Source organism: Ricinus communis, chromosome 7 (genome assembly GCF_019578655.1).
Source record: "Ricinus communis isolate WT05 ecotype wild-type chromosome 7, ASM1957865v1, whole genome shotgun sequence".
Taxonomy (NCBI): Eukaryota; Viridiplantae; Streptophyta; class Magnoliopsida; order Malpighiales; family Euphorbiaceae; genus Ricinus; species Ricinus communis.
The window spans coordinates 18,272,990-18,292,464 of NC_063262.1; the positions used below are offsets into that span (position 1 = coordinate 18,272,990).

The 19,475-nt window shown below is 30.8% G+C and overlaps 1 protein-coding gene across 1 annotated transcript; it reads right to left on the reverse strand.

The window, feature by feature from the left end:
* Nucleotides 1-9,044: 9,044 nt before the first annotated feature.
* Nucleotides 9,045-11,735, reverse strand: LOC8287610 (probable terpene synthase 11). Its single transcript, XM_002513220.3, has 7 exons — nucleotides 11,504-11,735; nucleotides 11,036-11,285; nucleotides 10,577-10,952; nucleotides 10,205-10,423; nucleotides 9,954-10,092; nucleotides 9,588-9,836; nucleotides 9,045-9,506 (listed from the first exon to the last, which is right to left on the reverse strand). Exons 1-7 carry the CDS (start codon nucleotides 11,669-11,671, stop codon nucleotides 9,189-9,191), a joined length of 1,719 nt encoding a protein of 572 aa, XP_002513266.3. The 5' UTR covers nucleotides 11,672-11,735; the 3' UTR covers nucleotides 9,045-9,188.
* Nucleotides 11,736-19,475: the final 7,740 nt, after the last annotated feature.

Sequence of the window (19,475 nt, forward strand, 5' to 3'; positions counted from 1 at the left end):
TATATCGACTTTTAGTCCTTGAACTTTTCTTCTTTACCATTTAGTCCCTCAACTTTTTAATTACAACAATTTCACCATGCGAAGTTTCTGATTAACTCTTAAACTTTTCTTTAGCTTTTCAATTAAGCCCCTAATTATTTAACTTGGGCCAAATTAGAAATATTGAAAATATATAATCACTTATTTACCCTTGCTTTTAAATATAAAATTACCAAAATACCCTTACCGACACACTTAATTATAAAAATACCGATCATACAAATTTTCAAAACCCCATATTAATAAAATTATATTTTTAATCCTTATTCCAAAATTGATTGTCAATTTAACCCTAACACTTAATTAATTAAATTAATCAATTTGCTAAATATTTTCTAATTAAAATCAACACCATTTGCTAATTAAAATTTATCATTTTCCAATAAATTCTTTATAAAAAATATTATTTACTATTCTTTTCATGACTTCAAATATAGAAATTAATTCATATATTCATATTGGAGAAAATTAAATGACCAAAAATATAATTTATTTTCCAAAGAATTTACTTAATTAATTTCTTAAAAATCAAACTAATTAGACATAGAAAATAACTCCCTTATTTTTGTCTAGCATTAAAATTCTATTTAATTTATCCCAATTAAACTAATTAAAAAATAAAATAATATTAATTTAAATAAAAATTTATTTATTAATTATTACTAATATTATTATTATTAAAATAAAAATTTCGGATATTACATATCATGTGTCATTTTCTTATTGGAAAATAATATGACATGGATTCATAAAATTCTGCCTAGTGGAGTCTTATGAAAAAACTTGCCTTCTCTATATATATATACTAACAATTTGCTCATATGATTGTATGACTATATTATTTATTTTATATTTTATATTTTATATTTAAAATTTTTATTTATATATAGTTTAATTTATAATATTAATATAAAATATAAATTTTATTTTTATTTTTATGATATTTCTATTTACATCTATATTGGTCTTTTATAAAAATTATATAATATAGTCTTGTAAAAGTTTTACATTTATAATATGCTAAAGCAAATAAATATGAGAAGTACTATACATATTTGTCAACTTTAATTTTGTATCTATATCTTTACACTAATAAATTCTTATAAGTATTTTTTAAAAAATAAAATTGTTAGAAGTCTTGCTATTTTTTTTATTATTATTACTTTTTAATGTCACATACATATAAATAAAAACTATTTTCTAACTTTTATATTCGACCAATAAGTTCTCAAACGTGTCACAAATTTCTTTTAATTATTTTTTTATGATCCAAATTTAGAATTTTTATTCTTTTACTATATTATTATTATTATTATTTATATGTATAAATAACTAAATATATATATATATATATATATTATTAGAAAACTAATAAGATTTATTATTAATATGTAGTAGCTATGATAATTATTGTAATACCCATAATTTTTTTTAATAAAGATAATATTAATAATGATTAATTAATGAGTTTTTATTTAAGTTAATTTTAGCTTTATTTTTATTTGGTTTAATTTGAAATGATTTAATGAAAATTTTAATATTAGTCAATTGAATAAATTATTTTTCTATACCCAATTAGTTTGAAATTTTAAGAATTAATTAAGTAAATTATTTGAAGGGTAGATTATATTTTTGGTTATTCTAATTTTTCCCTAATGTATATGTATATATATAAATAAAATTATATATTGAAAAATTTTGAAAAAAATTATAAAGGATATTTTTATAAAAGAATTTTGGGGAAATTGGTATTTTAATTAACTAGTAGTATTAAAATTTAAGTTGGAAAATAATTATTAAATTGATTATTTAATTTAATGTGTGTGTAGGACTTAATTGGAAAATTATTTTTGGATGAGGTTAAAAGTATAATTTCATTAATATGAGGTTTTAATGGAAATTTGTATGTTTGGTATTTTTGTAAATAATTGTGTCGGCGGGGGTATATGTAATTTTGTACTTTTAATAATTCTAGTTTGGTCCAAATTAATTACTTAGGGGTTTAATTGAAAGGATAAAGGAAAGTTTAGGGGTTAAATTGGAATTCTGCAGGATGAAATTGTAAGTAATTAAAAAAGTTGATGGACAAAATCGTAATAAGAAAAAGTTCAGGGATCAAATGTCGATATTGAAAGAAAAGAAAATCGGGGAAGAAGAGAGAGAGAGAGAGAGAGAGAGGGGGCGTTGCGAGTGAAGAAGAAGGAGGAGGGCTGCATTGCCGTCTTGGCTGCGGCGTCGTGAGCAGCGGCGTGAGGCGAAAATCGCAAAGAGAGGCGGCCCGGCGTCGTTCGGCCTTTCTGACCGATCTCGGTGGCGATCGGCTCCCCTTGGAGAGAGCTTCCTTTTGGCAGTGGCGGCGTCAGTTTTGATGGCCGGAGGAGGGAATTCCGGCGAAGTGGTGGCAACCGTATTTTCCAGCGAGCTCCGGCGGAGGATGGACGATCGGAGGACGTATCCCGACTCTCCTCAGCTCAAGCTTCGTAATGGCACCGGTTTCGTGGCGATCGGGCTTCGTTTGTAAATCGACGGCCGAGATCGTTTGTAAATCTCTCCGGATGATCGGGTGTCAAATCGAAAAATCGGAAGCAGGGATCGTCATCAGCGCGTCGTTTTGTGTCCGATGGTGTGTTCGGACCGTCGATCAGACTCCGGTGGCTGGAGGCGAGTCGATCGAGCATCTCGGTAATTTTTCTCTGGCCCGCTGATTTAAGAATTCTTTGATTCAATTTATAGTTATTGATTTGTGTTGAGTATTAGATGATATTTATGAGTCAAAAATAATTGTCTGTCAGTTGCCTGCCTCGTGTTTTTTGCTGTGTAGCGGAGTCGGGAAAATAGTGAAGTTTGGGGACCCGACCCCGTTGTTTGGATTGTTGGATATTTGAAGTGCTTTTCTGGCAGGTCTTGGACCCGTTTTACGGGGGGTAAATGTCCGTGTTGCAGGGGAGGTTCTGCCGAATTTTCGGTAGAATTTACTCGAATCGGGATTCTTAGACAGTCAGTCCTAGGAGTCTAGACCTAGGATTAATGATCGATTGTTTCAGCATTTTAATAAATTATTTTCCGTGATTAGATGATCTGATTAGATGATCTGTCTGTTCGTCTCGCTCCAACTGAGGCACCGGAGCAGAGTTAGGAGGTCGCCAAACCAATGAGTTAAAGTCATATATCGCTTATGCACGTGTCATGCATAAAATTTGATTTGCTATTGTAATTGTTCATTTGCAATTCCAATTATTCATTTAATTATTATTATATGCATGATGCTTTTTAATCACTATTTAAATATGTTCTTCCTTTATCACCAATTTTAATATTGCATGGTGACTCGGGATGAGGCTTTAGTAGAACATGCCACTTGATGGGTCGCATCAGGACCGCGTGCGCACCGGTAATGATCAAAGACAAATAATAAAGTTATTATGGATTTGTTTGCCCTGATCGAGCATTGCTCTCTGGGCTGAGTTCAGTTGATTGCTGGAGTTAAAGTCCCTGATCGAGCTTGCTCTTCGGGCGCTAGTCCTGTTGGAATAAGAGAGTTGAGATATAAGTGACCAGGCTGGAGGTAAGGTCCCTGATCGAGCTTGCTCTCTGGGCGCCAGTCCTGTTGGAATGAGAGAGTTGAGATATAAGTGACCAGGCTGGAGGTAAGGTCCCTGATCGAGCTTTGCTCTCTGGGCGCTAGTCCTGTTAGAATGAAAAAGTTGAGATATAAGTGACCGGGCTGGAGGTAAGGTCCCTGATCGAGCTAGCTCTCTAGGCGCCAGTCCTGTTGGAATGAGAGAGTTGAGATATAAGTGACCAGGCTGGAGGTAAGGTCCCTGATCGAGCTTTACTCTTTGGGAACCAGTCCTGTTGAAATGAGAGAGTTAAGATATTAGAGTTGAGCTTAGTCGAGACGTAAGTTTTGAAATTGATCGAGATGTTGAGTTGGGATTAGGGTTCTACTGAAGTACTCCGTCCCATTGCGTGTGGAATAATTTTTATTTAAGCATGGCATGACACATATGTTTTAACATGACATGTATGGTTTGCGTGATTTATTAATTATTTTAAAATTAAATGAATGTGATATTGAGATGTTTGAAACTGTTTTAGATATATGATTTTAGCTCACTCTCGAGACTGACAGTCTCAATTTATTTTTTTCAGATGCGTGACTGTTAGTCTTCCCGCGACTCTTATTCAGTAACCCGACTCCTTCATCATTAGGTGATGTATTTGATTTGGTATGTAAATTGATAAATCTTAGATCCTCCGCAGTAGTAATAGTAGAGGTATCAGTGGTAATTTTCTGTAGTTTCGAGTCTCGTCTAATTCTTCTGGCAGACCGATTCAATTGTGTAAGATTTAATGTTAAGACAATTTGTGGCTTTAATAATATTAATTTGAGATGAGATTTGATTGAGTTAGTGTGTGTCAGGCTTACTACGGGATTCGGTGGCCTTACGTCTACCCATTCCCTAATGTCGGTCACGGGCCCACGGATGGATCGTGACAATTATTATACTTATTATAATTATATTTTAAGAACATAATAGTCTTATATTTAAATAAGTCATAAATTTTTATCACATTCATTATTAACATTTAATTTTTTTATAAATATTATAATTAACACTTTTATAATATATGTCATCTCATTTTTAAATTTTTTTCTCTTACTATTTTTATTATTATTATTATTATTATTATATATATATATTATTAGAAAGCTAATAAGATTTATTATTAATATATAGCAGCTATAATAATTATTATAATTATTTCTTAAGAACATAATAGTCTTATATTTAAATAAGTTCTAAATTTTTATCACATTCATCATTAAAATTTAAGATTACATTTAATTTTTTATAAATATTATAATTAACATTTTTATAATATATGCCATGTGTCAACTTTTCATTAAAAAATAACATGACGTGGCTTCAGAAAATTCATTAAAAAACAACATGATGATGAAAACCAAAGATAAAATTCATTAATATTTTATTATATTATACAAATAAGATTGATGAGATAAAACAATTCTATAATAAAAAATATAATATAACATATATATTTTTTAAAATTATATATATAAATATTTTCTTAAGACAAGACTTAAAAAATTTATATTTTATTATTATAGAAAGTTTATTCTTATTCATGATTTGTCCAAATTGGAACTAAATATTTTTATAACTATATAGAAGTTATTTCTATATAGAGTGTTAGTATAAAGAGGCTTTACTATTACATATATTTATCTAACTTTAATTTTGTATTTGTTTCATTGCACTAATAAGTTCTCATACATCCATATAATAATTATTTTTAACAAATTATGTTAGAATTTTTACTATTTTTTTTATTATTACTACTTTTTAATATCACATACATATAAATTGAAACTTTTTTCTAATTGTTATATTCAATCAATAAGTTCTCAGATGTGTTACAAATTTTTTAACTGTTTTTTTATGATTTAAATTTAGAATTTTATTTTTTTGATATTATTATTATTATTATTATTATTATTATTATTTATTTTCATATATATGAATATAATATATATTTTATTATAAAAATAATAAGTTTATTATTAATATGTAGTAGCCATGATAATTATTATACCTATTATAATTATTTTTTAAGAACATAATAGTCTTATATTTTAAATAGGTCATAAATTTTTAACATATTCATTATTAGCATTTAAGATCACATTTAATTTTTTTTACAAATGTTATAATTAACACTTTTATAAATATGTCATGTGTCATTTCTAATTGAAAAATAATATGACATGGATTCATAAAATTCTGCCACGTGAGGCCTTATGAAAAAACTTGGTCTGTTTTATATATATACTAGCAATTTGCTCATACGATTGCGTGATTATTTTATTTATTTTTATTTAAATTTTTATTTTATATATTATATATAATTTAATTTATAATATTAATATAAAATATAAGTTTTACTTTTATCTCTATGATATTTTTATTTACATCTATATTAGTCTTTTATATAAATCATATAATATAATGTTGTAAAATTTTTATATTTTTAATATGCTAAAGCAAATAAATATGACAAAAAGTATACATATTTGTCAACTTTAATTTTGTATCTATTTATTCCACTAATAAATTTTCATAATTATATTTAAAAATAAAATTGTTAGAATTCTTGCTATGTTTTTATTATTATTACTTTTTAATATCACATACATATAAATTGAATTTTTTTTCTAATTGTTATATTAAAATAATAAGTTCTCAAACGTGTCACAAATTTCTTCTAATTATTTTTATGATCAAAATTTAAAATTTTTATTCTTTTACTATATTATTATTATTATTATTATTATTATTATTATTATTATTATTATTATTAGAAAGCTAATAAAATTTATTATTAATATGTAGGAGCTAGTAACGTAGAGTCTCATGAAAAAGCTTGGCTTTCTTTATATATATTATAGATTATAGATTAAAAATTTTATTAGAAAGATAATAAAATTTATTGTTAATATGTAGTAGTTATGATAGTTATTATATTAATTATAACTATTTTTATGAATATAATAATCTTATATTTTAATAAGTAATAAATTTTAACTATATTCATTATTAGCATTTAAGATCACATTTAATATTTTTATAAATATTATATGTGTTATTTTTTATTGAAAAATAAGATGACGTGGCTTCATAATATTCTGCCACGTTGACTCTCATAAGAAAATATGGCCTTTTTATACATATATTATAAATTATAGATTATAGATTGATTTAGTCGAGTGATAACTATATATAGCGGTTGGATAACAATGTAGATAGGGAGAAGTAGAAGTTTATACAGACGCAAGCATAATGAAACTTAAACTCCCAATACAAATTGGGATGGTTAATGTTTAATTCAAATAGTGAGACTTAGATGGCAGATTGTTTGCTGAGACCTATAATGTAATTTCTTTAGTATGTGTGATGAATTTATAATAATGTTGAAACTATAATATTGAACTCAGGACTTCTAAAATAGCTCTATTTTATTGTTTCTTTTGTTCTAGTTAAGTCGTAGATCAAAAAGCTTAAGACCCACATTATCTTATGACTTCCAATCAACGATCTTCAACCTAAAAGAAGTCCACTTTTATATTCTTTTTCGGCGGCCTAAGCTTTCAGTTTGCCTGCAATATGTGTATATGCTGTGTTATTTGGTCAATGGTCAGGGACCTGTCATCGTCGTTTCGGATAGATCAAGCCTTCATCCAAAACTTGAATTAATTTAATGGTGAACTTAAGTGTGAATGTTTTACATCACACTAAATAGCACGTTATTAACTATTCATCAAATTCAAAAGTTGAAAAATTTGAAGTTTTTCAGTATTGATTAATAAGATTTTATTCGCCATTCACTCTGAATTTTTAATTAAAATATAATTAAACTGCTATATTTATATCTTTAAAATATTAGAGGAACATTAGTATCATATTAGAAATACAAGGAGAAAATAGTAATTATTTTTAAAAATTATAAAATTTTATTAACTATCTATATTTTATAATTGTATCAAATTAATATATATATCCTATTGAAATTACAATTTCAATTTATACTCCATATAATAGTTGATTTTCTTTTCAATTAAGCTTAAGGTCAATTAGGTTCGCGATCTACCTCGAATCAAGTATTATAGAGCTCGAGCTCGAGCTCGCCTCGTCAAGCTACTCGAATAGCTCAAGCTCGAGCTCAGCTTGATATTGTTTTACAAGCCGATTCCAAGTAGCTCGCCAGTGAGCTCGGCTCAATAACACTCCTAACTCCTAACAAAGAGTACGTTTGATGAATAGCTAGAACTACAAAATCCATATGGTTAATGGTTTTTTATTGGATTATTTCTTTGTTTCCAAAGGAGATATATGACACTAGATTGATCTTTAAAATAAGCATTATGATTCAAAATTTCACCATTTAATAAGAAAAGAAATAGAATGAGATTATTTTAGAAGTGAATGATAAATCTCAAATTTAATCTTTTAAAAGAGATTAAATTTTTATTTTGCTATTTAGTAATTAATCATAATTAAATTAAACTCTTTAATATGTGATAGAATTTTCAAATGTTTCAAACTATCAAGTGCAAAGATTTCATAGACTAAGCCACCCTTAACTAATTAAAAGATTTTCTTGTGTCAGATTTCTGTTTTCTTTCCTTTCTCTCCTTTTATCTCTGCTCTCTCTTTATATCTTTATATATCTATCAAGTGTTGTTGCTATTGTTTTTTTATGAGAAAGAACAATTGCTTTTATCTTCTTTTTTTTAATCAATAATTGCTTTTATCCAAGTTGTGTCATTTCAACTTTTTTTCTTATTCTTTTCTTTTCAGTTTCAGTATAAAACTATTAAAATCTCTTCTTTTAGGAAATAAAAATATTATTTGAAATTTTAATTAATATATAAATATACAATTATTACACTTTAAATAAATTATATTTATATGGAGAAATTGATATCTCATTCATATAATTTAAATTGTAATTTCTGATCTACATAAATATTATAAGTATAATTATAAAACATATTATTTTTAGTGAGCTGAGTTACTTGAAGTTTATTAATGAATTTTATTTTTCAAATTTTATATTGAAAGATTGAAAACATCTCATAATCACAATGACAGAGACTAAATAGACTTTTATAGAAAAAACTCATAAATTACTATCTAATAACATAAAGAAATCAAATAAAAAATTTAATAACTTAACGCAAAAAAACTAAATATCAACAAAGAAATAGACCTGATAATTAAGAACAAATAATAAAGAAAGAAAAACCAAATAAACAACAAAGGAGTTACAAGCATTAGTATTAACTAAGGGTAGCGAAAAAATACAGATATAATAAAATTTAAGAAGAAAACTGAATAGAGAATGAAAAGAAAAAAAAAAAAAAAGGGAAGACGAAAAGCAAACAACCAGTTTCTTTTGTTATTGGAAAAACAAAAATTTAATTGCAAAAAAATTCTATTAGAAATTTATTTATAAATGAGATAAGTTCTATTTTGAATTTGATCGACCAAATACATCATAAAATTCATTCGGAAATTAAACGAAATATTTAGTAGTTTTTAACCAAACACAACTTAAGTATGTGGTCATAATAATTTCAAATCTCTTCTTTTAGGAAATGAGATTGGTATGTAGATTAACGCTTGTACTTGATTATCAACGCTGGAACCCTTCTTGTCATCCCCATGCTGGTACACAACTTGGGCAGTTCTCGCTAGATTAAGTGAAGCATTAATGATTGACAGAGGCATCGCACTTGGGGCGATCAGTTCACCATTGAGCTCTGTCCATAAGCTTCGAATGAGCTGCCTTACTTGCTTCCTTCCTTCATCATCACATGAAATTCTTTTCTCTCTCATGAGACATTCTATGCTGCATGCAACATCTCCTCTTTCTTGTTCCTCCTGTAAGATAATTACATGTTTAGTTATTACGCAGTTATGTAGAAGAGGATTATTATCTTAAATATTACACATTTATTATACCCTTGCAGTGCCGAGATCATCCCAGAGCCGAAGAATTCTTCCTGACAAAGAAAAGAGATCAGGATATGGTTCCATCATCGTCACAGTCTCTTTATTAACACCTTGGCCCATGAGGAAAAATGAATGAACCAATGCCATATATGTGCCTCCAGTTGTTACCCCATTGTCTAAATATTCCTCAAGAGTTGGCACATATCCACTGTTGAACCATTTCGCTTCGGTCAAGAAAGCTTCAAACATGTCTATCCACTGTTATAATTACAATCAGGTACATTGTCAGCTCTTTTTATCAGATGTAACATAACCTCTGCTTAAAAAAGCAGTCTGAAACGGAGTTATTGTACAGAAAACTAAATAACCCTTTACCGTTCTTTTCAGGTGAGGGACAATGCTCAACCCATGTCGTTTAAGAATCATAAATCCAATGTCATTAGTGGTATTGTACAGTGCCATATAGCATATTTTCATATACTCAGGTAGTGATTCCATTGCATTAAGATCCCACCTGTATAAGCAATACTATGATTGTCAGAGTTGGTGTTTCTGCTACAATGGAAAGCAAGTGCATTTCTATTAGTTGAGGTAGTAACAATTTTATCAGAAGTGCAAGTTCAAACCTTCGAACCGCTTCAGTAAAGAGAATAAGGTCAGGCAATGAGCCGTAAGTGTCAAAGATATCATCAATAACTAATAAGATGGCAATGGTTTTTGTTAATTCAATTCGGCATGTGGAATTATATGGCTCTGGAAATATGCCTACAGTCCAGAGGTAGCACTCCAGGGGTCGATCTCTAGCAAAACCAAGCTTATCGACTAGACCCAACTGTTTCCACCACCTAAATTCAGAAAAAGAAAACGTTGAATTAGTAGCATATCCTCGTGTTTGTCAGACCCACTTTTCATTGGTTGTATTAAGTTCGTCTTTCCAGTCTCCTGGAAGGCAAACCAAATCATGAATATATTGACATTTTATGTAATTAGACAATCACCTGACAATCTCAATCAACTCTTTCTGATGGAGTGATTGAACAGCGTTAAATTCTAACTTGGCTAACTCCAGAAGAGGTGGGCTGTTGTTGCTTTCCAAGCTATACTCATGGATATAATTTCTAGCTTCCAACCTAGGCATTCTCAAGTGTCTAGGAAGATCCAAGGCTTGAGAAACATGTCTACTAAGTTTGTGTGCCATTAATGGAATTGATTGTTCCTCCAGGCAAGTCTTAGTGAACTCCATCGCTTCAACCAATTCAACCTCATCTTTTGTGCCCAAGTAAGATGCCTCATACAGACTCAACAAGCCCCACACATCCTTCCTTAAGGACTCCTTGAATTTCCCGTCCTTGTTCATGAATTTGCCGAAAACATCTGTGTTGACCAAACTAGAAAATTAGCATTTTACAATGGCGAAGTTTTAATCCGAAATTCTGAAAGTGACCGTGTGTACGTACCAGAGTGAGCTGGGAAGCAATTATCTCTCAGCAACCGGAAGCGAAGTGCAGTGGCAAGAAGATCTTCGGTAGTTTCCAAGTCCAAGAATCTATCAAGTAATGTATTGATTTCTTCTTCAAAATAATATCCAACTCCGAGTCGTTGAATTGAATCAATTAACTTCATTGTAGCAATTGGACTGGATGATGTTAGCAATTCTTTCCTGGTTCCCTCATGCAGTTCCTCCATGATTTCTGGTTTTGTAGTAGCCTGACATTATAAGATGCACAGCCACCCATAAGCACTAGTAAAAGAAACATAAAACCATTGCATCAAAGTGAAACACAATGCACATGTAAACACAATTCCAAGTTCTGTCCTATAATTGACATGTAATGACAAAACTTTCTATCGGAAAGTCTTAAGCCTGACCTTTCTGCAAAGAAAATATTAATATTATCGTAAGAGGAAGAAATGATGGTTTATACCGGTTCCTTGCGAGTAGGCTGTGAAATGGTAGATATCGAGCATGTGAGGGTCGGCGACCTGACACTCAGAGAGGAGTTTGTACGATATGAACTGGGTCCCCATGAGATTCCAACTGGAACCTTAGGCGAAGAAGATATGAAGAAACTTTTAGTTCCAATCATACTCATTTGAGAAGATTTAGGATTATATGTTGGGTCTTCTGGTTATATTATATCTCTTTTTTTGTTTCTGCTTCTGGTTATATCTCTTGCCCTATTCAAGTATTGACATGTATATATATATGAAAGTTTTAGTGAGTTCATGGGAAGCATTAAGACTAAGGAAAAATTATATTTTCCATGTCATTAAGCAATCCAATAATATAATGGCATGTGAAAAAGTGAATGATTAGTAGTTACCTCTTTTTATCATTAATACATAATTAGTGGATAGTTTTTCTAGAATTTCCTTTTTTTAATCTTTAATAATTATTTTAATTTTTATTATATAAACAATAACGAGTTAAACTCTTAATATTCCCATGCATACCATATAAAAAAAACTAATTATTTTAAATAAGGATTTTATTGAGATGTTAAATATAAAAGAATAATTGATATAACGAGTTATTAAATAAATAGTGATGTAATAATTATTTAAATATAAACAAATAAAATTATAAATAATTGAAATAATAGGGCCCACATATTAATGATTATTTAATTGATTATTATATTACTATTAATGTAATGAGTAATTTTATATATTATTATCGGGAACATTATGATTCAAAGAGTGGCTAATATAATGAGTTAAAGTAAATAGAACTGAATTCACATTTATGATTTTTAATGATAAACCATATAAAATCAAAATGTCGGCCATAGTATGGAGCGGCTGAAGCCTTTGTACCATTCAATAGAAAGAAAAGGAAAACTAAAGAAATGATAATAATGCAGAAGGAAAGTATGGACCCTAGACCCTTTATTACTGTGGGGTAATTGGTTTAGATTAAAAGGTAAAAATATGGCAAAAAATTCAAGGAGAGTGGTGTAAGTCAAACATTTTTTGGTTAAATATTAATACATATTTACTAATTTTAATAATTAAATATATATTAATCACCTCAAATTAAAATATAAAATGTTTATATATACATCTCATCTTCTTATTAAATATATATTAAATATTTTTCTAACTTATAAATCAAAAGAATTAGTTCACATCAATTCCAAATTTTTAGGAAAATAGATAATGAAAGTGACAGCGGGGATATAAGCATATGTAATCAGGTTCATCGTATTGCATGAAAAAGGCTGCACATGAGGAATACATTTGTTGTCTAATAATAAGATGCAAGGATTTAATTATACTCCTCCAATCTATCTATAACTTATTGAAGGCTTTAATTAAGCTATTTGGTTAAACTAAGAAATAAAATGGTACCAAAATAAAAAAAACTAATTCAATTTTTATTAATTTGACTTTATCAAAATTTCTATTTATAAGAATTCTGATTATTTCAATTTGGTTCAACTTTTAAGATTGAACCGAACAATATATTTTCGTACATGTTAATCATGCGAGATAAAACCACAAACTAAACCAAATCATATTTGATTTGGTGGTATGCACAATTGACTTTGACGAAAATATCTTAAGCTCGAAACATTGCATTTGGATGACAGTACTTTTGTTTGGAAATATTTTTGTTTTTCCTTTTCCATTTCAAGCTAAAGAAATGAATCATAATTAGGTAGCTGAGATTCAAACCATGAATGATTGGTAAAGTTATAAGACCTTTATGCACCAAAAAACAAATCCTCCACTTTAGATCTTTTCATGTAAGTTCATTTGTCGAGCGATTAAGAGGTGAATTACCTCAATGAATATGATTTGACCATAGAATATATAATTATTTAATTTAGAGAACTGAGGGAGTAATAAAGAGACCAAGCTAACTCTGAATTCTTAGCTATGTAATTTTTCTAATTCATATGCACAGCTAATTAATGAGCTAAAAGTGAGCATAAAGAATGACTTTAAAAGTATTATATATAAAATAATTGATTTTCATGAATATAAACATTGAAAGTAGTTATTTAGAAAGTTAAAGATTTGATGGGATAAAAATAAATGCTTATAAGAGTATAAATATTCACTTGAAAATAGTAAATTGAAAATTTGAATGTACTGTAAAGATAAATATTGAGAATTGATAGATAGACTTTATGTTTGTTAATTTGCTGTTGATTTATTAGAGGGAAGGGATGAGGCTACTCTTTAAGGGGTCTCCTCCATTTATAGAACTACCATAGCTTGGTCATTACATTTATATTATCTCCACATCTTGACTTGCTCCTCAATAACTCCACCACCTTATACATTTTGAATGTGCTTGCAAATGTCACTCCATATTTTCACTTCCCTTCACATGACTTTCACAACTTTTTCCACAATTTTTTATGATATATAAACATATGAGAAAATTTTTTAACCGCGCTGAGTATACTTATAATTTTTCAGTGTGTATATTGAGTGGTTCCTTTTTGGAGGCATACTTCTATGCGTGCATGTGACTATAATTGTACTTTAAAGTCTGTATAGATGAGACGTTTAAACACCTAAAGTTTCTTAGAATCAGTAAGATACATCTATAAGTGTATATTGGATTTTACTTAATTATTTATTTATATATATTTTCTTGATTTTATATTAGTTGTTAATTTATTAGTTATATTTTCTTGATTTGATTTGGGATGTGGACTTTATTGATTTTATATATGAAAATAGAGTTTATGTTTCATGATTATTTATTTATTTCATTTTATTAGATTTTATTTACCTAGATAGATTTATTATATATTAGATATTTGTATTTATAATTATAGTAGTTTATTTAACTCCTTGTTTACTCCTCTTTCTTATTTGTTTATTCTCTTACTGTGTTTATACTCACATTCTTTTTTCTTTCAACAATTTTATAAAGGATAATCAAGAGAGGATTCAGGATTGATGTCAAAGTGTAATAGAGTTTGATGTTATTTGACTCTACGATTCAGGAAAAAAGAAATTGATTAGGTAAATAGGCTCAGTTGGGCATGGGTGTTATAGTTGGTATCAAAGCGTAGGTTATCTTAGATTCTTGTAAATGAAGCATTAGATTTTTCTAAGTATGAAATATAATTTGCATAGGAACAAATAAGTTTGCTAGTTAGAGAAATTGATATTGAAAATATAATCAAATAGTGAGATAATATAAATTACGAGTAATGAGAGATTTTGCAGCGTTGCCCAAGCACAACCATAAATCAAATTTGGAATACTCATTTTCGGTTGCGGTCTCACCTAGGAGATGACCTACCATTTGTGTTTTGGCTTTCATTTTCAATTTATTTTTATTATAGTTGCCACCTTATATTTTTTTAGGAAAATACTAGAAAATATATAATTTTAGACTCTATTTATTTATTACCTTTTAAAAAACAGCTAGTCTCAAATCCGAGAAGGATTCGAGAAATAGATTTAGGTTCTCAAAAAGACTACCAATAATTATATTGCAAGAAATTAGAGTAAATTGCATAAATCGCCTCTCAAGATTGTACTATATATCATAATAATCCCTGAATTTTTAATATATATTACAAAATTTTATAATATTCTAATTAAGGTATCACTAAATCCCCTACCATCCAACCCTGTTAGACTAATGCATGGAAAGCTGATGTGCTCTTTATGCAACCTACACCTAAGGCAGTGAACCTACCGATGCAGCCTAGCACTAGTGAGTATCAAGGTCGTATCCCTGGAGATCGGGTGAACCTAGAGTTACTACTGTTTGCTATGTTATCTAGTCTGAAATAGGGTGTGAAAGTTCTAACGTACCAGCTAAGGGTTATGAGTGCAAATAAGTAAATGAAGAACAATGGATAATCAAAAGACAATTACAAAGAGAGAAACAAACCCAAAAGGGAGCCTAAGTGATGGAATTCTAAAGATGGATTTTATGGATTGCCGATCTTGCTTACCCGTGCCTAAATCCTGAATTGAATCCCGGTTCCTCTCTCGAGCTTACCGGATTCCTAACCCTGCACTAACCTAATGGAATCTCTTCCTATCGGATTACTACAGATTAGCATTAAGTATGATTTAAAGCTATTAAGAGTTATTAGTTCTTAATCCGGCGAGTAAATCAACCTTATCTCTAAGTGTTAACTACCAGTTCTTACTATTCAATGTCCAGTTGTAACAAGCATTTCTCAATGTCAAGAAACAACCTAATAAACAATTAATCCAACATCTCAAATTAACTGAATCAAACTTTTATTATTGAAAAGCAAGAAGATTGCAAGAATGACAATTATAAAAACTAACAATTAAGCATAATCCATCAACAAAGGTGAACCTTAATGGATTCAAAAGATCTAGCTACTCATGTTCATGGTTAAAGCAATTAGGGAACAAAATAAGGAAAAACAAATTAAAGGCATGTACACCCTTCTCTTTCAAGCTGAATGAGAAACCCTAAAATTGCAAAATTTGAAATCTCAAACCCTAGTTGCCTCTTGAATGCTCCCAAAGTTTGTCTTGATCTTCAATTCGATGTTGGAACAAGTGAAATCCCCCCTTCAATTGATGAATTTTTATCTCTCAAGGTCTACAATTGAGGTATAGGAAATAATTGATTAAGTGTGTGTCTTGGAATTGAGTCCAAAAATCGTCCCCCTTCAAAAAGAATTCAAAATCGCCTATATAGTTGATTCAGCATGGCCGGAGTCCAGTCAATGATTCAAAGACTACCGGAGTCCAAGCCGTGATGATTCAAGACGCAGGAGTCCAGTGTGATGATTCAAGACAATCCGAGTCTAAGTCATGATTCAAGACACGGCCGAGTCAGTGTCAACTGTGGAGTCTGTCACGACTCCTTCCGGTGCCATGCCCAAGCCTGTGCTGATCCATCACAGGCCGTGCTGGAGGCCGTGGTGGCTACGGAAGTCGTGCTGAAATGGCACAATTGGGGATAGCCTCTTGGTAATTCAGCACGGCCGGAGTCCAGGCCATGCTCAACCCTCTGGGTGCTACTCCTAGCCCAATCTGATGGATTTTGGTCCGTAATCACACGTATGTCCATCGATTACTGATGATGTCCTTCGAAAATGACCTGAAATGAGAAAGGAAACAAAAGACAGGTGATTCTAGCATAAAACGGGATAATCATGCATAAAAAATGTAAACAATCGGGCATGAAAACATGTGTATTATGATGCTTATCAAATTACCCCATACTTAAACTTTTGCTTGTCCTCAAGAAATTTACAACTCACTCCTCAAACATATACCAAATAACTCGATCAAATGCATTGCAGGAGGTTAGCTCAAAACAAATTTCAAAACTCCGTAATGATTTTTCCCAAAATCCCCAAATCACTAAATCCTTAAGAGAGAGAACAAACTTAATAAAGTTGCTAAAGTTAAAATGATAAACCATCTAAATTGAGAAATTGAGAACCATGCCTCACAAGATGTCACTCAAAACACACAAGTGTATATAGGTGAAAGAAGATCGCTAAGCTCTCAACGCAAAAATACAGAAAAAGTGCTTACCATAGGCTTGCTTATGGATTCAATCTCCACTACTACGAAATAATCAATAATCATGATCAAAGGGTCTTGAGCCAGGTTGTAATGGGGTTAAGGTAAGGTACGTATAAATATGGAAAGTAGGCTACAAGTTGCTGGAAGTTAAGCAAGTAATGCAAGAAAGTAACGAAGGATCAAGTGCTGTACCAAAATGAACACTAAGTTGCTCTAAAAATAAGATGATGCTCGAAATGAACTAAATTAATACTTTCTTCTTTTTTTTATTATATAATTATATATATACTATGTATATATATTACAACAGCTTATGTAGGAGTTGTTGGTTATTGACACATACAATAATTGAAGGGAGCATCTATGAAAAATCTAGCAACTTAGTGAAATATATGAATGCAGATTGATCCAAAGTAAAATGCAGCAAAACTTATATAATTTCCAGCAACAATGGTAGAAAGAATGGTCAAATGAATAGAAGTGATACAATAAGTGTCACTGTTATTATTGTCACGAAAAGAATGGCTAAGGCTCAAAATTGGTTCACTAAGGGAAAAACAGGGTTAGGCTTTTTGGCCAAATTGTGTAAATCCTAAGTGCCCAAATCATCTCACGATTATTGACAATTCATGTAATCTCAACAGATATCGTAAAGCAAGTTCTAGAAATAGAGATTCTGTAAAATGCTCACTAATGAAAGAAAAGGGAGCATAATAGTGATGCACCAATTGGCTCAAAATCTCACCATTTGAGTGGGTTAAAATTGCATGAATTCTCAACCCAAAGTTTAAACAGTCAATCATAATAATAAGCAACAATATTAACAGTGTTCTATATCTAAGATAAAGTAATATGGAAGAATTAAGGAAAAATACCAGTTTTACCTGGCTGGATTGTAGTTAAGAGATTTATTCATTGCCTTCTTCCCAACAAGGTTCAATAAAAGCTATAAGGGAATCCATTCAAAGGAGAAAAAGTCATCAACTACTTAATTAAAACAAAACTCAAGATAGGCACAACATCGGTAGGTACCTACCCCACATTTTAGTATAACACTGTCCACAGTGTTAAAGAGATGAAGACTGAGGAAGCATATGATTCACACATTATGGTTATGGAAGATCATGCTGATTTTTTTTTAATTAAAAAGGCATAGTGTTCTACTTAATATAAACAGACAAGTGCAAGGAAATAACATAAAATTAAGCAAGCTACAATCAAGAAAGTAAAAGGAGATAATAAATTGAAAGAAAATAAATAAAAATAAAAAAAATAAAGAAAAAGGAAAGAGGAAAATATCACAATTTCTTTTTTCGCCAGGAGTCTGCTGATGGTGTATCCTCACTGGTTGGATCTGCTTTGGAAGTTGAAGGCGGGAAATTCTTTGAGGAAGGTGGCGGTGGTGGATCAGGGTCCGTGAAGCATGTTGCCAAATCGAACTCCATATCATCAATGAGCCGTTGATTTTGTGCTCCAGCCTCTGCCATCTTTTGAATCTGCACTACTATGAAGTCTGCCTGGGTGGCCTGTCTTTCTAAACCACTCAGGAACTATTGAAGTATACTGTTCAAACTGCCCAACTGTGCCTTCGTTTCTTCTTGAAACTGCACAAACTCAGTATACTGCTGCTGTTGTAGATCGCAGACTCGATCTAGACGGTCGGCCATAGCACTGATCTGAATGCTCGATGGCCCTGCCGAATGAGAGGATGAGGCTCCAGATGAGGGCATAAACACTCTAGCTGGGTTAGGAATCCTAACATCCGGGATCCCGACCGACGGATGTTGGGCTCCTCTAGCCGCTGCCTCTCTAGCTTCCCTGACTATTGTGCTCACGAGCCTATATTCAATACCATGTGGATGTCTAGTGGCCGTGATCATCTGCATGTTGATCATCTGTCTGAACCCTAGTGGTGTCATGTCACCAATATTTGAAAGTTCCGAGAGACAGTCGTCCAATACATCCAGTCTCTTAGCTAACCTAGTCACATACGGACCGAAACAACAATGCATCTTCTTCTGGGCGTCTACTATAAATGAACGAACTTGGCGAGCCAATAAATATCCCAAGTCTAGCTTCTTCTGATGTTGCATAGCCCAGAGAATAAAGACATTAGTCAGTGCAGGATCGCCCCAAACCTGTCCCCTACTGTAATGGTGTAAGCTAGTAGGGTATGAATGTAGCGGAGATGGTCCGGTAGGCTAGAGGCCTTAGACCTACTTGGGTAGTATGTTTCCGGCCTCATTACCAATGAGTCCCATATGGCGTCATATGAAATTGGGTGGATGTAGAGACATCCCTGATACTCCTCCCCCGAGATTTCTTGTTCAGTCCATAATCCCAAATGCATGCCAAATTGTGGGACCGACATCGAGAACTCCCTTCCCCAAGCCCCGA